Here is a 26742-nt window from a genome sequence, read left to right as displayed (position 1 = left end):
CTCCTCAGCATCGTTGCACATTGCTCCGACACAGCTCCTGGGCCAGATTAGATTCACAGTCAGATGATCAAACATCTGTCGTCCGACTACAAGTGACATCTCCCCATCAACTTCAACCGGATCTGGTGTGATGACGTTTTTCCATTGCATTGGTGAGAGAGCACCATCATTCCGGTGCTCAAACCAAGCAAATATCCGTTTGACGTGGATAGCTATCAGCCATCAGCCTCACCAACGTTCTTTGTAAGCTGTTAGAACATATGGTAAGTTGGCGGTTGTGTTGGGTACTGAAGTCATGTGGCCTACTGCTTCCATGCCAGTGAGGTTTCTGCCAGGGTCGCTCTACCATTGATAATGTAGTTTCCCTCAAGTCTGCCATCCGAACAACCTTTTCCAGACACCAACACCTGCTTGTCGTCTCTTTTGATTTACGAAAAGCTTATGACACGACCTGGTGCCACATTGTATGAGTGGGGCCTTCGGGGCCCACTCGCAATTTTTATACAAAATTTCCTATCGCTCTGTACTTTCCATGTCCAAGTTGGTGCCTCCCACAGTGTTCTGTATTGAGAAACAACATTGAAAAATTTACTTTCTAAGTCTTAAGTTACCATTAATATTGACAATATCATGAAAGGATAGTTGCTACTCACCATATAGCAGAGGTGCTGAGTTGCAGATAAGCACAATAAAAAGACTATCAAACAAAGCTTTCGGTCAAACAGGTGTTCGTGAGAATTAGATCTCTCTCACACACACACACACACACACACACACACACACACACACACACACACATATCCAAATGCAAATCACACACACATAACCACAATCTCAGGGTGGGGGGATTATAAAGTGCTGCTTGTGGGAGCATACCGGTGTGAGGTGGGGAGAGGTTAGGCCAGCTAGGGGCAGTCTGTAGGTTAGACGGAGCAGGGGGGGGGGGGAGGGGGGAGAGAAGTAAAAAGGCTATGGGTGCATTGTGCATTGGTGGAATAGAGGGCAGTGTAGTGCTGGAATGGGAACAGGAAAGGGGATTGGTTGGTAAAGGACAATGAGTAACGTAGGTTGAGTCCAGGAATGTAGGATATATTGTTGTAGGGAGAATTCCCATCTGCACAATTCAGAAAAGCTGGTGTTGGTCAGAAGGATCCAGATGGCAAAGGCTGTAAAGCAGTCATAGAAATGAAGCATGTTATGTTGGGCAGCATGCTCAGCAACTGTATAGTACAGCTGTTTCTTGTCCATAATTTGTCAGTGGACATTCATGCGGACAAATGGCTTGTTGGTTGTTACGCCCATGTAGAATGCAGCACAATGGTTGCAGCTTAGCTTGTCGATCGCATGACTAGTTTCACAGGTAGCCCTGCCTTTGATGGGATAGGTGATGTTTGTGACTGGACTGGAATAGCTAGCAGTGCGAGGATGTATGGGACAGGTCGTATCCCTGTAATAGACATAGATGCAAGACCTGTCCCATATGTCCTCCCACCATCACCTACTCCAGTCCAGTCTTGGGAATCACCTATTCCATCAAAGGCAGGGCTTTGTGTGAGAACAGTCATGTGATCTACAAGTTAAGCTGCAACCACTGTGCAGCATTCTATGTGGGCATGACAGCCAAAAAGCTGTCTGTCCTCTTGAGTGGCCACTAACAATTTGTGGCCAAGAAACATCTGGACCACCCAGCTGCTGAGCACAATGTCAACATGATGTTCTTCATTTCAATGACTGCTTCGCAGCCTTTGCCATCTGGATATTCCCCATCACCACCAGCTTTTCTGAATCATGCAGGTGGGAACTCTCCCTACAATATAACCTATGTTCTTGTAACAGTCCTGTCATCAACCTTTGTTACTTGTTGTCCTTTACCCACCTGTCCTCTTCCCTGTTCCCATTCCAGCACTACCCAGCCCTCTGTTCCACCAATGTACCCACAGTCTTTTTACTTCTTTCCTTTTCCTCTGCCCCCCCCCCCCTCCCCAATCTTCCTCCTAACCTCCCAACTGCACCTAGCTGCACTACCCGCTCCCCACCTCGTTCATGTATGCTCCCATAGGCAGCACTCTACTGTCCTCCATCGCTACCCTTCTATCCGTCCCCCTCTCTACCCCAGCTGCCTCCTTACTCCGACCACTGAGTTTGCTTCTCCTGTAACGTGCTGCTATTCATTGTCTGGCCTTGGCAGCCAGTGACTGTGGTCAATTTGTGTGTGTGTGTGTGTGTGTGTGTGTGTGTGTGTGTATTTCATCCTGAATTTTCCACAGTTTGATTTTATCGTTAATATTGTGTGCCATGTGTCATTAACATAGCCAATGGCCGTGCCACAGTGGTAACGCCGGTTCCCTCTCAATATCTGCATCCAGCGACACCTGCAGGCTGAGGATGATATGGCGGCTGGTCGGTACTGTTGGGCCTTCATGACCTGTTTGGGCGGAGTTTAGTTTAGTTTTATGTCATTAACATACAACATGAACAGCATGTGTCCCAGCACACTTCCCGGGGGAACATTTGCAGTTACTTCCGTATCTGTTGATGACTCCACATCCAAGATGACAGGCTGTATCCTGCCAAAAGATCCTCAGCCCAGTCACAAACTCATTTAATATAGTATCTGATTGTAATTTTGTTAGTGAGTAGTGCTGAGTTGTATGCTTTTTGGAAATAAGGAAAGCATACCTGACTGACTGATCCAGGGTTTTCAGGATGTCATGTGAGAAAAGCATGAGTTGAGTTTCACGTGACCACTGAAATATTTAATTGTCAAACAAACACATAAATAAAATTAAAATCAGTTACTAAAACTTTCAGACTGTGCCATTCCTTGAAACTAACAGGTTATCAAAACATACTCATGCATATGCACGGCTACATTGTCCTGTCATTGCAGCCCAACTACAGTCTTGGGATATGTTGATATGAGTGAGTAAGAGGAACAAAGTAAACCAGCCAAGAACGGAGCATACTGATGAGTGCAATATGCTCAACTTTATTGGCTGTTTCACAAACTCAGCCATCTAGATCTTCCTCTCCAGTAACAGTAGATGGGAATCGAGTATACAACAGATCCTGCCCAACATTTGGTCAGGCATCAGTCTCTGCTAGTGGCTGGCCCACACACATCTCAATCGCTGTCCCCACTTCACTCCCTTAGTATTCACCCACATTTTTCTCTTCATGGTGATTTTGGTGTTGATTGTATGCCTTTTGGCTGCTCAGTACCCCCATATATTGTGAGTAATTACCCTTCATTTTGCCATTATTTGCATTCTACCTAGGACACTCCATTATCATATTAAAATTGAGTCACTGCATAGATGAAATAATCAAGAAGCACACCACAGCCTGTTTTGCACTCCATGGTGTCACTAACTGGGTTGACTTGAAGGACAGGATGATAGTTTATTTTGCATAATTTCCTTCTTTGTTGTCTTACGGAATTACCTTCTGACAAAATGTTGCTAATATAGAGAAAGTATTCATTCAATGAAAGTAAGCAGCAAGTATATTGCGTTATATAATAACCATTCATCTAGCAGATGCCCCTTCAGTAATCTGGGAATTCTTATACTCACTCACTACAACATTATTTTACTCCATATTGTTGTTTGCTGACAATAATAATAAAAACCGAATGATGTGTCACAGTACTTAGCCACCGGACTTGCATTTCGGAGGACTACGGTTGAAACCCACATCTGGCCATCCTGATTTGGGTTTTCTGAGATATCCCTAAATCGCTTCATGCAAATGCTGGGTTGGTTTCTTTGAGAGGGCATAGCCAATTTCATTCTCCGTACTTCCTGCTATGTCTCTAATGATCTTGTTGTTGGCAGGACGTTAAACACCAATCTTCTCCTCCTCTTCCTGGTAATAAAATCAGTTTGAGTTGAATGTGATTTACACAGTCACAAAAAAGATATAAAATAGACATTGACTCTTCGCCTAGAGTTTAGAGTGGTGTTTTATATTCTGATGTGAGGACCTTCAACAAGCTCCCATCAGACATAGTCAATCTGGAATCCCTCTAAATTTGAAAGAAAGTAACAAACATACCCTACTAGCCACTATTTATACAAATTATCTGATTATTTATATTCAGAACTAAGTATTCCTGTTAGCCATCTGACAAGTAGTAATTTTCAATGTCCCCTGTAAACAGTCATCCAGGTCCACGCTGAGTTTGATGCGGAAAAACTAACCCCCAGTTAATATTTGGTGGGGAAAAACTAATACCCTGGTAGACAGTGAACAACAGTTCTGTTACTAATAACAGGAATTCACTTTCCTCCATTTAGGAGCATAAATTCAAAAGCACACCAAAACAGTTTATCAAACAAAGCCTGTGTCTTACTAAACACTTCTTCTAGTTTACATCAAAGTTGAACTGTTCACTTGGAATGGGTAAATCCCAAACAATATGACAGAGTAATTTTTTAAGGACAACTCATTGAGATGACCACCTCTAAATACAATCACAGTAATGATGCCTGAGTGTTGAGAGGCCAAGGCTCTGTGTAGCCAAGGTAATGATTGCTGGTGGCTCCAAGTAACTCTAGAAGACATCAGTTATAGATTGACTGTGCTACCAGATATGCACCATGCAATGGCTTAAGTACTGGTGGGTGGATGAATTGCTCATGAAATATTCACAGTCGCGTGGTGTGATGACGGCAAATAGTTCTGCACTAGCTGCACCTCCTAGGAGTGATGCTGCAGTGAGGTGAGTCCCTGGAGTTGTTGCGGTGGCATGTAGAGTTGTTCTCTATAACATGGCTTGTTATTGACATAAAGAAACATTTTGTTTTGCTTGTGTTGTTGTGGCTCCTGTGTCCTCAGGCATAGGTAACTTGTGGCACAGTTCTCTCATGTTTGTGGGCCGTGTGCCCTGATATAGCAATTCTTATGGCAGGTAATTGTGCTGCACCGAAGTGTGCAAAACATAGCTTTGTGCAAAAGATGCACAGATATACAACAAAAGCTACAAACTAGATTTATTTGGAACAGGTTATAAAATATTTTGGTGATAGACATAATGCAGAAATGAAGAATAGAAATTAACAACTGCAGTAGATTCCCAGATTTGCATTGGAGGATGAAAATTGCTGTTGCTCGCAGCTTGTCACCCCGGTCAGTGTTTTCTTGCAGTAAAATGTCAATTCCTCTTGGCAGTTCTGTTGTGGCACTTGTTTATTCTAGTCAACCCAGCTCTTTTGGAGCTGCTGGCTGGTGAGCACATGCAGCTCAGTGGACTGGAATCGCATGCTCTCAGACCTTGAGCAGCTTGTAGTCATCCATCCTCTTCATGCTGTTGGGGCATTTAATAATTTCAGGAGGCTCCCTTACGTTTTGGTGTAGCATCCACTGCTGCCAGAAAAGGACACGAGCTTCTTGGAAATTGACAGATTAGCCACATCCCTATCGATGTTTGGTTATTGCTTATTGTCTGTGTTGCCCATTTGTATGCAGCATTCGTACCATGCCATGTGACTGCTAATTGCATTCACCAATGTAGAGTTTGCTGCTCCACAGAACTCAGGTTCACAACCAGTCACAAGAGAATGAGCATCTTGCCACAGAAAAATGCTGGCCCTGAATACAAGCTGCCGATTCGCTGAAGACTGTCACTCACCTGTTAGAGTAGACAGGCAGTAGTCTATCATACAGCCACTTGTACACAGACATATTGACTTCAAACTATCCAGTGACATGCCAGAATTTGACATTAGTTGCCATCTGATAACTGAAATAAGACTGCTTGTGTAGGGAAGACCATACCCAGAACCCAGCAGTTTAATCATCCGAAGAGGATCACTGCAAAGACAGACAAAGCATTGGTTTTATGTCATTTTAGTATTTCATAATGACCCAAAAAGATTTTATTCTGTTTGATAGTGCCCCAACTCTCTTCATCTCTGAACAGCTGCTACAGTCTACATGCACATGTTGTAGTCTAACATTGAGCTCCCTCTACAATGTATAGTCTCCAATGTCCGTTACTTGTTCTTCTTTGTTACTGTGAAACACATTTCTTCAGTTGAACAAGTGTTTGTAGCTCTTAAGGTATGCGTGTCAGAGCCCATGTTTACTAGACTGTTTTGCTTTGAGTGATTGTTCATGTCATATCCGTGAAAAATGACCAGTCCTCCTGTCAGAGCCATTCCAACTTATTACAGTTGTAGCAATATATCTCTGAATTCCTTGAACATATGCTGTCAGACCTGCTTGATAAGTATTCCAACTACTGGAGCAGTACTCTTGTATATGTGAAACCAATGTCTTATGTGGAATCTATTTAATAGACTTAAGCGGTATTTGTGAGAGAGTAAGTGTTTGACAATCCTCCTAACAACTGTAAGTGTCCCATTCGCTTGTTTACTGTTTACATATGTTCACCCAATTTCATATTGTTTCCCAGGCACTGATATGGCATGACCTCTAATATTGTAAACTGACGCATGTAAATGGTTATTCTTATTTATGAACATTTTCTTGCAGCACTCTATACCTAAAGAGAACTGTCACTCAGTACACAATAGGGAAATGCAGTCTACACTGAGCTGACAACTCATGGGATAGCGATATGCACATATACAGGTTGTGGTAGTATTGCATACACAAGGCATAAACGGGCAATGCATTGGCTGTCAGTTGTACTCTGGTGATTCATAACAAAGGGTTTCTGGTGTGGTTATGGCCGCACTTTGGGGATTAACAGACTTTCAACGCAGAATGGTAGATAGAGCTAGATGCATGAGGCATTCTGTTCTGGAAATTGTTAGGGAATTCACTATGCTAAGATCCACTGTTATCAAAAATGTGCTGAGAATACCAAATTTCAGGCATTATCTCTCACCAAAGACAACGCAATGACCAATGACCTTCCCTAAACCATCAAGAGCAGTAGCTTTTGTGTAGAGTTGTCAGTGCTAACAGATAAGCAATATTGTGTGAAATAAACACAAAAATCAATGTGGTATGTATGACCAATGTATCTGTTAGGACAGTGGAGCACAATTTGTCATTAAGGGGCTGTGGCAGCAGACGACCGATGCAGATACCTTCACTAATAGCATGACATCACCTGTAGTGCCTCTCCTGAGCTTGTGGCCATATCGGTTGAACCCTAGACGGCTGAAAACTGTACCTTGGTCAGATGAGAGTCGATTTCAGTTGGGAAGACCTGATGGTAGGGTTTGAGCGTGGCACAGGTATCACAAAGCCATGGACCCAAATTGTCAACAAAGCACAGGTGCAAGCTGCTTGTGGCACCTTAATGGTTTGGGGTGTGTTTTGATGGAACTGACTGTGTCCTCTGATCCAATTGAACTGATCATTGACTGGAAATGGTTACATTCAGCTACTTGGAGACCATTTGTGCCCATTAATTGAATTCATATTCTGCAACAGCATTGTAACTTTATTACATGATAAGGCATAAAGACAAGAGAGACAAAGTGCATACAACAGACAACACACAAAGTGGCCATTGGAGCCTTGCACTCTGGCCTGTATAGTCATTAGATCCAACAACGAGTGCAGCTGGCAAGCTGCGCACACAACTACTGTCATATTAGCAGGCTGAGTGGCCTCTGTTGGCTGAATCAAGCACATACTTTATGTGCAAACTGTGAAATGGCACGGATACAAGTGTGGTAGTTATAGCACTGCTCTTCCTTTGCGAAGTAGGGAGCACTCTGTTCATGGCCATTTCTTCTGCTGTTGACATTGGTTGTTGAGTCATGTGAGGCACAGCCACTGGTGCGAATGGTTGGAAGTGGCGTGAGCGCGGACAGGTGAGAGACCATATGGTAGGACAAGTGACATTGGCATGGTTTCTTTTTCCATGTCCAAGTCTAATGCTGGTGAGAAGGCTACAGCGAAGGTGGCTGAACAGGTGGCGCCAGCTGTGAGGGAGGCAGCAGCGGGGGAGGCGTCGGCTGCGACAGCACTGGAGCTGGTGTCCCACCGTGGCCCCCGAGAGCTGAAGGGGGCACCCACAGCAGAGGAGACAGTTGTGAAGGCATTGGAAGTGGCAGCTTAGAAGGCGAGGAGACCGGCTGTGATGTTGGAGGTGGCCTGGCAGATAGAGGTTGCAAGAGTGGCAGAGGCACTTCCCGTGCACAGCCATCTATGCAGGATCATAGCTGGTTGAAGTATCACAATGCCCTCCCCTCAGCATTGCAGACAACGCGGAGACATCAGCCACAGTGACACTTGATGACTGCCAGCACCCATTTCACTCGATGACCAAAACAAAAAGTCCAAACAGCTATGCCTGGCTGGAAGCTGTGCGGCGCCAGTGTTAGTGGATGCCCTAGCATAGGTTGAAGAAGATATAGCAGAGTCCAGGACTGACAGCTGAGCAACAACGCTGCTGGACTTTTATATCCAATCGGGATAAACCAATAAGAACTGAGGAATTGGTCAAGAAACTCTTCCGATGACACTTCCAAAATGTAATTTTTCATCTGAGTCTTAAATGTTTGTACTAGTCATTCTGCTTTTTCATTCGATTGAGGGTGGAAAGGAGGAGCCATGATATGGTGAATACCACTTTTGTACAAAAATCTTCAAATTCCTGAAATATGAACTGAGGGCTGTTACCTGCAACAAATGTGTACGGAGGACCTTCCATTGCAAAAATTTTTGCGATGGAAGGTTGAAATTGTTGTCATGGAAGAAGTAGACAGAGAATGCACCACATATGGAAACTTAGAATAAGTGTGAGGTACAGGAAGCCAATAGAAATTCCAAAGAGGCCCCATAAAATCTACATGAATTTGTTCTTAAAGCTGCTAAGGCGCTGGCCACTGTGACAGAGACGGAGGGGGGGGGGGGGGAGGGGCACCTGATGATGGGTGGCACACTGTGGGGAGGCTGCAACAACTCGCACTATATCCCAATCAGTGCCTAACCAAAAAGCATTTCTGCATGCCAATGCTGTTGTATGTGACACGCCCCAGTGGTCCACATGTAATAAACGCATAACATCATGTCAAAGGGTGGATGGGACTACAGCCCGGGGAGTGGTGTCCTCTGTAGCTAACAGCTGAACTCAATCCCAAACAGAAAGATGATAATTTCGTAAAGGATCAGAAGCATAGTCCGGATGTTTGTTTGGCTAGACATGATGCACAAAAGAAACAACGTTACGTAAAACAGGATCCTTGGCTACTAGGACCGCAGTTTTAGTACTAATGATAGGAAAATCATCAACAACATTTTGAGCTTCCACATCTAAAAGAAAACAAAGCATTTCCTCTGTATCCAGACCATTCGCAAAATGCAATAAGTTGTCAGTTGGTATATTACGCTGAAGGTCAAAAATGTATTTCATAATTGTATTGTGACAGGAAGACAGCCCACCGCTGTAAGTGATGTGAGGCTTTGTCCAGCAAGGATGCTGAAGCATTAAAAAGATACTCCAGAGATTTGTGGTCTGTGATCAGGTGAAACTTAGGCTCATACAGAAAAACATGAAATTTCATTAGAGCATACAATGTTACTAATAATCTTTCCCTATCTGAGAATAATGCTGTTGCACTGAATTTAAGTTTGTAGAGGCGTGTGCAGTAGGATGTTCTATCTGTCCACATACTTATGAGCAAGGGCGGTGCAAAGGTCAAACTGAGAGGTGCCTGTGGCTAACACAAGGTGTTGTCCTGGCTGAAAAGTGACCAAATAAGGGGCCAACTGTAGCTTGGATTTCAACATCTTGAATGCCTGCTCACAAGCCGGGCCCATTGGAAAGGAACATCTTTACGTAATACCACATGGAGTGGTTGTGCCTCAGAGGCAGCATCTGGAATGAATTTTTTGTAGTACGCTGTTTTGTTTAAAAATGCCTGAAATTGCTTGACGGACGGGTGGTATGGCAACGTGACAGTAGCATAAATATGCTGACACAATGATTTAATGCCAGCACTTGACACTTCAAGACCCAAATAAATAATAGATGGTTGGAAAAACTGTCTTGTCCAAATTGCGCTTTAACCCTGCTGACTGTAAAACATTAAATAGAGCATGAAGTTTCTGCAAATTTCCTTCTGTAGAGGCACCAGACACTACTGTGTCATCTAAATAGTTGATGCTGCATGAAACTGATGCAATAAGTTGCTCTAAAAAGCACTGAAAAATAGCTGGTGCACTTGCCACACCGAAAGTCAAATGCTGGTATTGATAAACCCCAAATGGTGTATTGATAACTAGAGGGCTTTTAGATTCCTTGTCTAGTGGCAGCTGTTAATATGCATTTGCCAAGTTAATCTTTGAAAAATAATGGCCCCTCAATAGTTTTGTGAACAGCTCGTCAGGGCATGGCAAAGGGTAGGTATTAATGATTGCCTCTGCATTAATTGATTTTTTTAATGACCACAGAGGTGTAATTTACCTGTAGATTTTTTTTTTTTACTATCAACAGCAACATTGACCAATCACTGGGAGAAATAGGTTGAATAATGTCAAGGGATTGTACACAATCTAATTCTGCTTTTACGTGATCCCATAAAGTTACTAATACTGCGTGGGCCCTGAAGAAATGGGGGCAGGCAGACTGTTTCATTGTAATAGGAGCCTGAAATTCTGTTGCAAAACCCAGTCCTGGGGAAAATAAAGAGGAAAATTGGACATAGAGAGCATCTAACTGTTGATGTGGAACTTGATCAGAAACCAGATGCAATTCATCATTCATCATCAATGGAGAATCTGAAAAGTTTAAAAATGTCCAAACCAAAAGGATTTTCAGTGTAAACATTGTCCATAAATATGAATGTTAATGAATGAACCACAGCCTTGTTAGTCACAGGTGCATAAAACTGTCCAAGAATGAGAATCTACTGTTTGTTATAACTCAACAGCCACCATGACATTGGAGCCAGAGGGCAAGAACCAATTTCTACATAAGTTTGAGAATTTGTCAACATTGGTTCTGCACCCATGTCTATCTGAATTCTCATTGGTTTATTGAATGCATGGACTTCAATGTACAACTTGCTTGGAGATACGATCACTGCTGACACACTGTTCACATCCATATTTGCTCATCCTCACTTAGGTTCAGAAGAAAATTACACACAGAAGCAGTGTGTCCTTTTTTGTGGCACCTATTACACATTACCCAGTGCTTGGGGCACACATTCCATTCATGTTGAAGCACGGGTCTTTTGCTGTTATGATGTGGACTATTGTTGTCATGAATGACAATTACCTATATGATGCTAAAATGTATATTAAACTGCTGTAGTAACTTCTCTGTTCCCTTGCAAACTGACTGAAGGCTTGGAGGAACTGATCTGTGAAACTTCGGACCAGGCTTCTATCTGACTACCTGCAGTATGTGAAACTTCAAATGATTGAGCTATGTTAATGCTTCCGTAAGTGTAGGATTTTCACACTGCAGAGCTCGCTCTAGAACTTCCCTATCGGGAGCAAGGTTTATGACTGCATCTAAAACCGCCTATTCTGCATGGGATTCCATATGAACATTTGTCACACAACGATTAAGTCCATGTAGTTCTGTTCCCCATGCTCTGTAAGATTGTTTTGATGGCTTTTGGCGACGGCAGAGCTGCACACTAGCAGCAGTAACGTGAGTGTGTTTACAGTGATAGGTAGAAAGTAACTTACACATCTGAACAAAAGAAAGACTTGAAGGTTCCTGTAAGTGGGCAAGCTGACACAACAACTGATACACGCGAGGTAAGATCCATGACAAAAGATGAGTCTTGCACAAGCTTGCATCTGTTACCCTAAATGTCTGGAAATGTTGTTGCAGTCATTTTTTGTAAGCATCCCAATTTTCTACTGCATCGTTATATGCAGGGAATGGTGGTGGAAACGTGTCATTCTTGGGGCCTGCACGTTGTGCCACTGTAGTTGTTAAACTGGAAATAGCAACTGCCAGTGCCTGCCGTTGCTCAAGAAGCAATATAAGCACTGCCTCCATGGAAATTAAACTCAAAGGAACAATGACTGAAGTGAAACATGCGGAGTCAAATCCCATCCTCAGCATCAAAGCGTTATAACCCAAGGACACCGTAACTTCATTACATGAAAAAGTGTAAACACATGAGAGGCAAAGTACATACAACGACTACACACAAGTGACCTGAAGTCGTGCTGTGTTATTTTCAGTGTGTGTCATCCAGATTTGCACACCTGGTACATTTACAATGTATGATGCTGAATTATATGTGATCTAGAGGGCACTGGAGATGATGAGGTGCCTTTCTGATACCAAATTCTGTTATCTGCACCAACCCCTTAAGTGCCTTTCAGGCTATCGATTAAATGTACCCAGCTGAAAAATATCTTCAGGTTGATGACACTCTTTCCCTCTTACAGAGGGATGACTAGGAATTGTCATTCTACTGGGTACCAGGCCACGTTCACATTCCGGGTGATGAAGCAGCAGATGCAGTAGCTAAGGATGCATGTTCAGAAGTAACAGTTTGTCAATGTGCTGCCCCTATTCATGCAGCTACTGCACTATTGAGAAACAACATCATGTGTCTGTGGGAGGAGGAGCAGTTAGGATTCGTAAACAACAAGCTGGGGCCTGTGAAACCAGTGACAACCATGGTGTTCCTCCTTCCGGCCACTGTGATAGGAACAAGTACTTTTAATGCACCTCCAGACAGGACACTGTCCTCTGATGCGTGAATTCCTCCTAGAGCATGAAGAACCATCAGTTTGCAGTGCTTGTGGTGTACAGGTTTCTGTACACCATATTTTAACCAAATGCTCTTTATACCGAACCATGAGGGCTGCTTACCAATTTACCTGCTGTCCATTGTAGGTGGTGATGAATCCAATGTGGTGTGTGTTCTAAGATTCTGTGTGATGTCTGGTCTTCTTAATAGTGGCTGAGATAGAAGGTTTTAATGTGTTTTTGGGGGTGGTTGCTTCATCCTTTATTTTTCAGTGGATCGTGTAGGCACAGCTACTTGTTCCAGTATGTTAGATGTTATGTAGTTACATTTGTGTTCTTTACTTACACACTGCCCTGAGACATTCATCTTGCGTGTGACAGTGTGAGTGAGAGAGTCCCAGGTTGGCTGTGTATCCCATTTTTTAATTACATTTTGTTGCAGGCTTCCCACAACTGATAACCACACTTCTACTCTTTTAGTTGAGTACAGCTGCTGATGACCTCACTGTTCAGTGCCCTATACATACCACCACCACCACCACCACCACCACCACCTGTTTGCAGCTCGTGGTCTAGTGCCTGTTGTTGCTGCCTCTGGATCACGGGTTCAATTCCCGGCCGGGTTGGGGACTTTCTCTGCTCAGGGACTGGGTGTTTATGTTGTCCTCATCATTTCATCATCATTGTCATCATTCATGATAGTGGCTAGATTGGACTGTGTATGAAAATTGGACTATGTAAAAATTGGGACTTTGTATGGCCACCGATGGCCACGCAGTTGAGCACTCCACAAATCGAACATCACCACCACCACCACCACCACCACCACCACCATATGCATCACAAATGGCTGGCAGAGCCTTTCACTCTGGCCTTTATTGTCATTAGTTCTAAGAGCCAGCAGGTTGCGCAAGCAACTGCTGTCGCGCTAGCAGGCTTGGCGGCTTCTAGTGGCCAAATCATACCAAACTTCATGTGTGAACTAGGAAGCGGAACCCACACTAATCTGGTAGTTACAGCATGATGGAAGTCTGGCTTCTTCTTTTTCAGAATTAATGACATTTAATTCTGCAAAAGGATTCCACTGAGAATAATTTCCTCATATCTTTCAGAGATAAATACTTTTAAATGCTGCCAATTAAAAAAAAAAATATTTTATTAATATTATAAGCTGTGTCTTTCTCTGTTTCAGTTGTCTAGTTTTACTTGTGGAAAATCCTGAAAAAACTGCTCCAAAGCCACATAGAGTGATAGGAAAAACAGAACATAGTAATGGCCAACAGTTTAACCACAATGAGATTGAAAAAGAAGTTCCTCTTAGAGAACAAAACTCAGATTTTCAGGATACCAGAGATTTGCCTGGAATTGGTCTTGAGAAGGTGATGCTGAAAAGAAATGAAAAGGTATTTTGTTTCTTTTCATTATTTATTTAATAATATGTGTTAGCTAGGTAAACAGTATTTTCTTTTCATTTGATTTCAGAAAGAGGAGATTACTACTGCAGAAATACACTCCAGCTTTGAAGAAGCAGTTCCTAGTCAAGCACAAGATGTCCACTTGCCCACTCAGATTAAACAAGAAGATGATGTTAAAATTGGAGATGTAGCCAAAGAGTGAGTACATTCTTTTTTGTGATTACTATATATACTCCAAAGAACAATTCCTGTGAGAAAATTAGAAAATTACAAAAAGACAGAATGTCTGGTTAGTACTTACCTCGATTTTTAATGTGTATTTTGTCTGTACTGGAATTTTGCCTCCAGAAAGCCAGCCATTTTGCCTCTTTGTAATTATATATTTTTTCCTATAAAATTAGCCTATAAAGCTAGAGGGTGGGTGTCCAATACTTACCTTACAAGTTAAATTCCAAGTACTGCAGATAAAAATATATCTCCTCTTGTCCTCAGAAAGGTTGGGTCTCTCCTAACCTGGTGTCCTACTGACTGTGCCCTCCTTTCCAACCTACCCCAACATATCCAGCTTTCCTCTGTGATGTAGAAAATAACAGTTCTGAAAGCTATGATTTCCTTATACAATACTTTGAATGGTATCATCAGCAGTACTTGTATTTCATCTCTTGAAGGTAAGTGCTGTTGCCTGATGTATTTTCTTAGTCAATTAACTTTATGAGCTGTTCAACATTTTTCACTATTCCATGGATGTACAGATTTAATGAATGTTCATTTTGTAACCATACTATGAGTAGATTTTGATCAGACAGAACCTATGGTCTGTATTATTTCAGGATTTTATGCCAGATATGTGTTGAATTCAATTTATTTTCTGAAATACTCATGTGTAAATCGGAAAGTTATGACAGCAATGTTGATAGTTGTGATACATTACACACTGCAAGAGATGTGCATCATCATGTCAAAAAAGTATTTTGTTTTAACAAAGCATCATGCCACAAAATGAGAAGAAGATGGTATGGGTGACTGTTTTCTTGCTAAGTTACTTAGAAGAAACTTGAAATGTGTATAACCTCTCTTGCTTTTTTCCAGTGGCTCTCTAGTATAAAATTCTCTCTACATTCTAGACACATCACATTTGAAACAGGCACACATTAAGTTATGCAGTCGATCATCTCCTGATGCTGAAGATGGTGTAAATCTTTGAAAGCTTAAATTTCTGCTTAAATGTGGTACGACACAGGGGGGGGGGGATTTTATACATGAATTACGTGTGACTGCAGCTTGGTTTCACTGTTCCTTTGCCATTTTCTGATGTATGTCATTTTTCCCCTGCAAATGTGTCATTTAAATTTTGAATGTACAGTGTTGTCCTATATGGTAGTTTTTACTGTTGGCTGCATCTTATAGTGTTAATATCTATTCAAAAATCTAAATTAAATTGACCTCTTTCTTCAGTTTTAATGGATTCATTTGTAAAACATCTCACTAATGTAATGCTGTATTTACTCACCATATGTTAGGTACACGTTTTAAATTTTCAGACAGATTTTCTGCTGGTTAATGGTTTTGGAGCTGGGTTTTGTTAATTCTGTCCATGGTATAGTAAAACTATTGTAGAATAGTGTTGTGATTAATAATGTATCTAACATGGCATATACAGTTGTTTTATTTCTATTAAACATTGCATTATATTCTGCTTAATTACTTTCTGCTTAATATTGGAAAGACAAATCAAAAATGCTGTTTCATATTCTCGTGCATTAAAAACTCATTTGAACACACTCTTTGAAAATTTGTTCGAGAATAGTATTCTGTTTCTAGTAAATTAAAAACTATGTCATTAATCAACTTGATGGGCACTCTGCCATATTTCTTGAAGAAGTGAAATTCTTAAATTTATTTCATAAAAAAAGGCAATTGTGTACTTCCTGGGCCACATTCTGTGTTTTTGACTATGTCACACCTTCGAACCCCTAGTGTTTTAAAGTAGTACTGAAATATTTTTACATCAACACTTTTAGGCAGATACCAGTTTTGCTCCCACAAAATTTGATTATGAAATTTAACAGAATCAGCTGGTTTTTTACAGAAGAATGTGTGTGTGGTGGAGGTGGGAGTGGACAGGGGTTGTGTGTTTTGCACAATTATGCAGTATGTCATCCAAGCGAACCTAGATATTGTAGAGTGATTAACTTCCAAGAGCTTCCATGCCCTTCTTTTCAGCGGTGCTCTTCCCTTATAACTCGTATGCCGTTTACAGTCTGGAGGCAACCATTTTTTTCTTATAAAAATAAAGGAAGTGATACTCACGACAGAAAAACAGTTTGACGACTCCAGTGGCAGCATCTTTGAGTTTCAGAGAACCATTTTGGATGATACAGATTCTGATTCATCTTCCAGTGTTGATTTATGTCCACATGACCAGTCTGTATCCATGTCTCATAAACAATTGGTTATGAAATGCATTGGTTGTCAGACTCTACACTTAATCACACAGCTCATCAGAGGATAGAACAGGATCCACTTGGTGTACTTGTACCTGCTGTGTTGCTCAGTTTTCAGGCTCTGCCATGCAATCTTGGTACAAGGAAAACCACCAAAGCACTTTGTGTGTAGTGCAAACTTTCATTAAGGAGGGTGTGGAAAGTTATGGGTTGATATTCTGCATTCTGTTCCGTGTGAAAAGTATGCTGCAGTTGATTTGTAACAGGCACCATTTCTGACTCTCTCTTGGAAAGAAGTAATAATGATCTCTGGCTACAGTGGGCTCTGGATAACTGTATCAGATCTTCTTCACAGTGGACCGCAAAGTGTGAACGGAAAGACAAACAACAAAGAAATGGGCAATTGAAGATGTCACTACAGATAAACGAAGTCTAATGAGTAATCTGGAGAGAGAAAACCTGAGATGTAGTGAAATCCAGTGATTGATTATGACAACAAGATGGTAGTGAAGCAAATACACTGCTGAGTCTGGTGCCAGTGCACAGTGAAACTTAGGGCAACTATGAGTTCTTATTGGCCAGCAGAATGATATGTCATGCTGTTGTGGGCATTGCAAGCACTTGCAGATGCAACAGCTCCATCTAGTGGCTGAGGTCCAGTTCCGTATTCTCTGTTGGGCTTTCAGGGTCGTCAGGCCAGGATATGAGATTCCTCCCCCATGAAATGAGTGCTTATAGCCAGGAATGGCCTGCATGATGTTTTCGAAGGTGAACTGGTGGCACGGTTGGTGGCAAAGCACTTAAGCCCACCACTGGTGTAAGGAACCTGGCATGTCTGGAAGTATGCTAAAATGTGGCAGTGAGGACATCATTGGTTGTGGTGGCGGAGGTTGCATGGGAGGCTCCACGTCTGTGCCCAACGAAATTGCCATTGGTTTTCAAGGCCACAACTTACATGGTTGAGGATGTGGGACTGGCAGTGGTGAGCTTTCTAATTCAGAGCATGCCTGGGTGGTGATGCAGTTGGTATGAATGGGGAGAGTTAGTTTTGTATGAGGACACTCCAAACCTTTCAGAGTGTCAATTGAAATAATGCACTGTGCATGTGCTTTAACGGCTGTTGCTAGCGTCCAAGTATCTTCTGCTCCATACAAGCATTCCTACACTGCAGTGCCTGGCAGACATTGCCCTGAGTGCCGGGCCTAGCATTCTGCAGGGCTTTGGGGTCAGGAGATGAAGTTCACAGTTGTCTCCCATGGAGGAACTCCAATGGACTACAGTCTTGGAAGGCAGTGGTCCTGCTCTGGTACATTGTGAGTGATACCATTGCAGTGATGTTTCCCACTGCTTTCAACATTTGCTGCTTAAATGTCCTTACCATATGCTTGGCTTTACCATTGGAGAATGTGTGAAATGGCAGACTAAAAAGTTGTTTTATGCCTTTTCACGTATATAGTTGGTTGAAAGCTGCCACCATGAATTGGGGCCCATTATCTGACGCTGCAATTAAGGGAAGCCTTTACATTGCTTGAACCTGCACTAGCATGTTTATTGTGGCTTTTGATGTGGTAGGCACCATGCTTACCACATACCAGTATTAAGAGTATGCATTCACATAGAGCCTGGAAATGGCCAAAGAAGTTCAAAGGAATGCAGTCCCAGTGTCAACAGGGAGTGAACCAGGGGGCAAAAAATTGACATGGTCTACCTGATACCAGGCACAAACTGAACAGTTGCACGTCATGGCTTCCATGCCCTTGTTTAGAACAAGCCAGTAAGCATGTTACCTCCTAAAGCTTTCACTTGTGATATTCTCAAGGCCCCTGACAGAGTAGTTGTAAAACTTGAGGCCACAGGGTGGCTAGGGTAATGACTCTGTATGCATCTCTCAGGTTCAAGTGGGAGAACATCATTGTTAACTGACAGACAGTCGCAGATGAAGGATCAAGTCTGAAGATCTTGAGTTTTCTTCTTTGAAATGTACGTGGGCCGATCATGGAGCACAGAGCGCATGACTTGTCGCAAGATCGGATCACTTCATTTGTGTGCAGTGATTCATGAAGGTGTTATGGGAAATCTTTGAAAGGTCTGTCTCCATTCTGCATCTGTGTTAAACCAAGATTTCCTGCTGGTCAAAGGCTGGTCTGCCTATGCAGGAAGGAGAAATAGAGCATTTGCATTTGCTTGTTGTGCAGTTGGCTTCAACTTAATGGCGTAATTGTAGGAAGTGAGGAAAAATTCCTGACATTGGAGCCATTGCACTGCCCATTGTGGAAGACTGGAGCATGGCCCAAATAGTGCTCAGTGTTTACGGTCCATAATTATAGTGAACTTAATCTCAAATAGGTAAGATGATACCTTCTTTTCCGTCTGTGAGTAGTTCCTTTGAGAGGATGTCATCATCTTTGATGCGTAAGTGTTAGGTTACGCAGTACCATAATTGTTTGTAAGTGCTAGCACTGCATCAGTGCCATATGGAGAGGCATCCATAACCAGAACACAATGGTGAAAATGGTGTAAGACAGTGTGCTAATTACCACATACACTTCAACTGCTTGAGAGTGGCTCACAGGCAACTGTCCACATGTACCAAAAGCATTTATTCTACAATTGGTCTAACCCATTACTTCCCAGTGTTGTGCAAACGTAACGCTAGGGTCTTAAATTGCAGTCATAATAAACTTATTATATAAAACTCATCGTGGATGTATTAAAAAGCCTTTGAAAGTTCTCTGTCTGTAATTTTTGTGTTTCACAATTAGTGTAACACCCCATGAGAAACATAAGTTACTGGAAACTTCATGTTGCATGTATGCAACACTGGGAAGAAATGGATTAGTGGTTGCACAATATTGGGTGATTGTGGGAAGAGCTTTGAATAACAATTCACCTTATCCAAAAAAGCTTACAGCTCTTGTAAGTTTAGGGGGTGGAGTAGAAGGTCGAGAGCTGTGACATTGAATGGTATGTTGGATTCCTTGTTTAGCGAATGCCTGAGGTGCTTCCCTTGCTCATCAAAAATCTGGCACTTGTCGAAGCAGCACCTTAGCCACAGTAAATAGTGTGCAAAGCTTTTGCAGGTGTTACTGACATATGGTGCCCATGGCAGTGAAGTTGTTGATATAGACATTGCAGATGGGTACAGACATTGTTACTTTTGCCACAAGAATAGTTGCCAAATAGATATAGAAGTCAGTAAGTTAACATGCACTGTGTATCTTCATTCATTGATATGAATCTAGCTTTGACACGGTAAAGGGTGAAATATGCAGCTGTAAAATTCTTTGGAAATCTACACACGGAAATAAAATGTTTTGACAGATAACAGCAATGTTTTCAAATGTAGTTTGTAGTGCTTTCTCCTCCACAACTCCTTCTCTATCATAAAGAAATTCTTAATAATTAATCATTAAAGAAAAGAAGTCTGTAAAAGGCCATCAAGCAGCCATATAATTGTTATTTTATGTTTTTGTTTAAATGTTTATAGGTGTTCTATGTTTGTTCTTTTGACACCTTGTACATCATAATTTTTATCATGAATTTCATCAATGGAACAAGTAATTAATTAACTCCAGGGATCTGTGGAAGACTGCAGGAGCAGAAGAGACTCCAAAAGGCAAGCAATTATATTTATTTTAGCTGAAGGGTGTTGAAAATTGCAGTATTTTGTGACTCTCCATCCAGAGGTATTTTCAAATACATGTCGGCAAGAGTGATTTTACCAAAATATTTTCCTCCCACAAACTTTGTGAGGAGGTGTTTTGGATGTGATATAGGGTAGGTTTCTACTTATGCCTAGACATTAATTGTTGATTTAAAATCACCATAAATCACTGATAGGGGTGCGGCCCAAGTGCTTGTTTTAACTGGTTCTTCGCCCTAGCCTCATGAAGTTAACAGTGTTCATATATAACAGCTGCCTGGAGATCAGAATGGGCTATGCCTGGCAGAAACAGGGCACTGCATCTGGTCATAAGGAGATATGAGCCAGGAAATCTATGGTGCAAATGTGGCACGAACGTCATCAAGTTCCTGGAAAGAAACCATGTCAGAGATGGCCTGAATTTTTGCAGTGATGGAGAATTAAAGTGAATCCAGACTGAAATTGTTTCTGACTGATCGAGTATCTACAACAAACAGCTTTATCAGCCGTGCGACCTTCCTGTAGGCTTTGCCGATTGTGAATTTAGCTTGGAGGGGAACTGTCACCTTATGCTACTAACATATGGAAGGGTTTGGTGTACTCTGTGGAACCTAGATGAACATACATTTGGAGGTTTACCAAGGACACAGGTCTTGGATGTCTTTGTTTGCAGCTGTGAGGTTTAAAAATCAACTGTTAATAAAAGGATTGCCAGGAGCAACTATTGCTTGGAGTTCATCCTTGATGCACCCGGGGAACTGAATGTCATTGTCATGACAATTTACAGCCTCTTGTTCAGAGGTATCCATCTTTCCACAATGGGTACAGTATGCTCAGTGGTCCAGATACTCTGCATATGCATGTGCTGTAAAGCAATCTGAGAATGACAGAAAACTCCACTGCCCACGCCAATGGGATATAACTGGTTGTTCGGAGGTCAGTGATATGTATGACATTGATGAATCACAACACAACCGTCTTGGAAGTGGTTTATGGGTAATTCACATTCCTGTGGTGTCTTGACTCTGGCTACTTGTAGTCAGGCCATGAGGCTCTCATTTTCTGCCTGTGGGATTCTGAAAGAGTGTGCAATTTTCCAAGTATCTTCGAATTACAGGTTGACTAGTTTGAGTGTTGATGTATGTACTTCCGGACTAGGAGTGAAATGAACCATTATGTCTCTAATTAAAGAATCAGTCTGTAGTTTAATATTTATAAATCAACCATCCATGAGCGATATGGCTGACTAGGTATTGATGAATCCAAGTCGCATTATGGCCACATAGAACTGTTGTAAATAGTAATTATAGAGCAACGTGCACATATCCTTGAATGTTAGGACGACTGAAACTGTCATTAGTGGCTTGTTGAAAGGTGGTGAAGTGCTGTTTCAGACATTCCAAACATGTCACAATCGTTATATGGCGGGAACAGGGGTGGGCAGCTCTCTGTCTGGAACCTGACTACCCTCGATATTGAGTGAGTACCCTGTATTTGCAACTGATCCTTCAGAAGCTGAATTTCTTGATACAGTATCTCATTTTACTGTTGCTGTTATCGCTATTGGAACTGATGTTGCGATTGCTCCTGCAGTAGCAGCTGTTGGTGTTCCAAAAGTTTGACAAGTTTTGTGTCCATGGTGCTCTGCTAACCTTTTACCTCGTCTCCAGTTATAGTGAATGGGATTCGACCGAATGTCAGGAACAGCTCAAAAGTAACCCACTGAGGTTGGACCGACCAGCCTGGTGCCGTCAACAGCGGCCCGCCGAGTGTGAATAGAAAAACAAACAACGAGAAAACGCGCAAGTGGAGAGGGCACCACAGATAAACAAAGTCCACAGAGTAATCTGGAGAGAGAGAACCCGGGACGAAGATCCAGCGGTGAGTAACAACAACGAGATGGACGAGGTCTGTTCAAAAAATTCCGGAATATTCGTAATTCCGAGCCAATGGTGTATTGGAGCGAAATGCGGTTGGTATCCCTGCACACGCCTGCGTTTAATATGGAAGTGCCGGAGTATCGAGTAGAACATTGTGTCGCACAGTTTGTGAATGTAACCTTTACAGAGACACACGAAATGATGCAGGAAGCCTACGGTGACGAGTGCTTAAGCAATACTCGATTTTCGAATGGTTCACACGGTTTAAAAATGGCCGGACGAAAGTTAAAGATGACCTGCCGTCTACCAGCATCGCTCATGTGAGGGACGTCAACGGAATTGTGCGTGCCAATCGAAGACTGACTGTCCGAGAGATTGCAGGAAAATGTAACATTTGCTGCCAAATTTGCCCCACGGCTCATGAAGACCAGAGACCTTCGCCTCGCAATCTGAGAAGAGCTTTTGGATCGCGCAAATGAGAACGAGATGTTCCTTAAGGGAATCATAACTGGTGGTGAGACATGGGTCTACAGTCATGATTTAGAGCCCTAGGTTCAATCTTCACACAACCGAGCGAGGCGGCGCAGTAGTTAGCACACTGGACTCGCATTCGGGAGGACGACGGTTCAATCCCGTCTCCAGCCATCCTGATTTAGGTTTTCCGTGATTTCCCTAAATCGTTTCAGGCAAATGCCGGGATGGTTCCTTTGAAAGTGCACGGCCGATTTCCTTCCCAATCCTTCCATAACCCGAGCTTGCGCTCCGTCCCTAATGACCTCGTTGTCGACGGGACGTTAAACACTAACCACCACCACCAATCTTCACAATGGGTTGGGGAAGGTTCTCCAAGACAAAAAAAAAGCCTATCAAGTCAGGTCAAATGTCAAATCATGCTGATAGTCGTCTTTGACTTTGAAGCATTCGTAACACAGGGACAAACTGTTAATCGATGGTACTATCGGGACGTGTTACGGCCCCTGCGAGTAAATGTGAGAAGGAAACGGCCCCTTAATGCGGCGAGACAATTCATGACTCTTGCATCACGATAACGCATTCATCCCTGTTGGTGCGTGACTGTTTCACAGAAAACGAAATCAGTGTGCTGCCCCATCCTTCATACTCTCCAGACCTGTCCCCTGCGAACTTATTTTTTTTCCAAAGTTGAAAACCTCGTTCAATGGAAGGATATTTGCAAAATAGACGAGCTGCCAGATAGGGATACCAAAATTCATTAAGCCAGGCCATTGCTAATACGTTACTGTATTCTCGTTCTTTTCTAGTTGCACAGTCTATAGTGACCTCGATGCGTCCCGGTAAGAAGGGGGGGGGGGGGGATAGTGCGTTGCATTAGGTACAGTGTGACTCAGTTTGAAGAAAAAAACTGGCGCCCAAAAGTACTTGCTGCTAAATAAATTGTCAGTACGATAAAATTATGACTGCGTCTAAGCTGTTGTTATCAGAGTGATGAGTATTTGAAACGAATTTAACTCCGAGTGGGTGATTTGGCCAATTACATAAGATTTTTTTCCGAGATGTCATACATTCTTTCCACTCATAAAAATCAAAGTGTATCTTTTTGGAAATAAAGAGAGCATGCAAAAAACGGTAATATGGGGTGCACAGTTTTGCACGGCATAGGAATTATAGAATTATTCACTTGCAGAAACCTCTTCTATTAGTAAAACCAATAACCTTTAGATCTTCGACTTCTTTCCATAGCGATTCCGAAAGATCGTGTTTCCAGAAACAGAAATTTCACTAACCCTATGTGGCAGTTGATACAAATAGTTCCAAACTAAACATCAGTGCTCTCTCCCCCTCTCTCTCCCCCTCCCCCCTTTCTCCTTCTCCCTCTCTCCCCTCCCCCCCCCCCCCCCAAAAAAAAAAAAATCTGCTTTGCGTAACACAACTAGAAGATTAAATTTGAACTTTCCTATTTCCTCCCAGCACTTCAAACACTTAGTTGTTTCCCGGATGAATCAGACTTTCACACTTTCTGCTAGAGGCGTAGAATTGTAACACCACTTCGACGATAGAAGAATACAACAAATCACGTGTTCCATCAGAGTACCAGGATTCTCAAAGTGTGCCGTCAGAGGAAAAGTTTGGGGACCCCTGATCAAGAGGAAATAAATATGTTTTTTCTTTGGGGTAGATTTGTACCAGGTGAGACACTTATTAAGACAGGCCACTCCAAATAAATTTCGAACGTGTAAATACATCGAGACGCGTTTTTCGCAAAGTTGTAGCGAACAGTGTGGCGAAGTTTCTGACTCATGCAAGTAATTTTCAGCATTTATAGCCCCCGAATTATGCACCAATTACATTCTTTCTTTTATGGTAGTGAATAATTTTTTCGTGGCACGGGAAAGAGCGTATAAAATGACTCCAAAGGGGTAACATTTGTGGAACTTGAACTAATAGTAACAAGAGAATGACGCCGCAAACTAGTGTCTCGCCGTCAGTAGAAAGGATCCCCGAAGACATCTGCCCTACTGCACCACAATTAAGCAAACACATTAACTCCGATACGGTTCATGTATTTATTGTTATGGCTTTAGTATGGAGTGATCAAAGTGTTGACCTTGAGCACTGACCCACGCTGTAAATAATTTCCGGAGAGATAATGCTGCACTTCGGATATCATCCGGGCTTATCGCAGTACAGGGCCATGTTATACGGCATTTAATATCCGCGAGCGACGTAAGTATTGCCATTTAAACTCGTTTTGATTTTCCGCGTGGATAAAAGTGCAGAGCTTGTAAAGTCTGGCGAACGTGTGTTTCCCGAACGATTGACACAACTATCTCCAAGTATTTTGTGAACAAGGTCCATAATTATCTGTGCGGAATGGGAGGGGCATTCATTTTGCCACTTAATGTCCAGTGGGATTTCTTCCAATGATTCCGACATTATATCTATTAGGAATTGTTAATGCTTATGGTAGTTAGGGTTCCATAAATGAAAGAGGGACCAACGATGCGATTCTTGACATGTGCGGACCCTACGTTGACAGTCGAAGATCATTCTTTATTCACTTTTTTTAACCGGCTTGGATCTTCTACTGATCAGTAGTGCATACTGCAAAGAATTGTAATCAGTGAGTCATCCGTAAACAAAATTTTGTATAAAAACGCCGCAGCATTTTGCAGTTTCCAGAAACACCATACAGATAAAGTGTAACTGATTTTTGAAGACATTGCTGATGGAGTGAAATGCGGAAAGGCTGACATACATCTGAACGCAGAATTCAGATGTCACCGCTGTGGTTGATCCTACTACCACTCCAGAGATTCCTCGTAGCGTTACGTGGATTTTGTTTTACAGCCGCTGAAATTTCTTCTTCGATTGCTGTTCTTTTTCATTGCCGCACCTTTGTTCCTAATATCTCCACTTTCTAAATTTTTTGTATAATGTTTGCAAAGACAGATCGTGAGGGCTTGCCATTATCAGGATACCTTGAGCACTGATCCACGCTGTAAAGCATTTCCGGAGAGATAATGCTGCACTTCGGATATACAGAGCTTATGCAGCGCAGGGCCATGTTATACGGCATTTAATATCCACGAGAGTCGTAGATGTCGCTCTCGCCGTAAACGAAAATCGAATCCACTTGTTATACTGCCGTTTACATTGTAAAAGTCTCGATAGCTTCACGAGCAAGTTGTCTGGTCGCTACTACAGCAGAGCGCAGACTGAGGAGCTTGAAACGCACACGTAAACACATGAACCGTCTGGAGTCACGTGTTTGCTCACATTTGGAGCATGCACTAGGACAAACGTTTGCGGCACCTCTTTCGAGAGCCTCCTCGGTATATTTACATGTTCTAGAAACATCTTTAGTGGCTTGTTGTATTTGCATTACCCTGTATATTGAAACCATATAAGCATCACGTATTAATTCATACACTTTCTCTATCTCCTTGGAGTGTACCTCCGACATTAGATAGCATCAAGTTCCTGTGTACTGATAGGGGTGAAGCTTACTGCATTGTCTTTAGTATTTATTACAACTGATTGTTTCGTGTACCGGTTAACAGAAGTTTCTGTGAGTTCGTACATACGTAACTGTGAAGTTATTCCACTGTCCATGAATCAAGCATGGTATGGATTTAACGTGCTCTCGACGTCGACGAGACCGAACACCAGCTCGGTCTCGACAAGTATTGAGGATGGAATCGACCTTTCTGTGTGAAACAAGTAATTTGCACAAGACTAAAGATCAATTTCGGTGCGCAAAATAAATAGTTCATTTGCCGGAATTGTGAATGGATGCAGCGTCTCTCTCATCGTCATAGTTCACACAGTCGCCGAGTTCTCCGGCCATCGCGGATAAGATTTTATAGCTCTTCCAATGTTTGAAAATGCAAGTGTGCTGCAAGATACGTTCCACCTCATCCCGTGTTCCATTATCTACTTTAAAGAATTCCAAATCATTTGAAATTTTTTAAAAAAGGTTATTCCCCGTTCTTTAGACTCCGTAGCTGCTCAAAGGATGAAAACGCATTGAATGTCATCTGGTTGGCCATGCTTAGTGCCCATAGCTCGCAGTTTCGAGTTAAGCCCCGTGCTCGCGTCTGGATTTTAATGTTTACCAGTAGTCTGCTTCCCACTGCGCGTTTTCCCACGGCGGCTATTTTTTCTTCTTTGCAGCGAAATTATCTCCTGTGGAAGATACGTTACTGTCTGTTCCAAACTAATCTTAAAT

General features: G+C 42.3%; 1 protein-coding gene across 1 annotated transcript in view; it reads left to right on the top strand.

Moving 5' to 3' along the window:
• Positions 1 to 26742, top strand: part of LOC124797897 (SUN domain-containing ossification factor) — a 258179-nt gene that overhangs the window by 14041 nt on the left and 217396 nt on the right. The window contains exons 2-3 of the mRNA XM_047261013.1: positions 13845 to 14055; positions 14135 to 14265. Of these exons, the coding sequence (XP_047116969.1) occupies positions 13845 to 14055; positions 14135 to 14265 (342 nt within the window). The remainder of the gene's footprint in view (positions 1 to 13844; positions 14056 to 14134; positions 14266 to 26742) is intronic.

Source organism: Schistocerca piceifrons, chromosome 5 (assembly GCF_021461385.2).
Source record: "Schistocerca piceifrons isolate TAMUIC-IGC-003096 chromosome 5, iqSchPice1.1, whole genome shotgun sequence".
NCBI classification, from domain to species: Eukaryota; Metazoa; Arthropoda; class Insecta; order Orthoptera; family Acrididae; genus Schistocerca; species Schistocerca piceifrons.
This window is presented reverse-complemented; position numbering and strand designations above follow the sequence as displayed.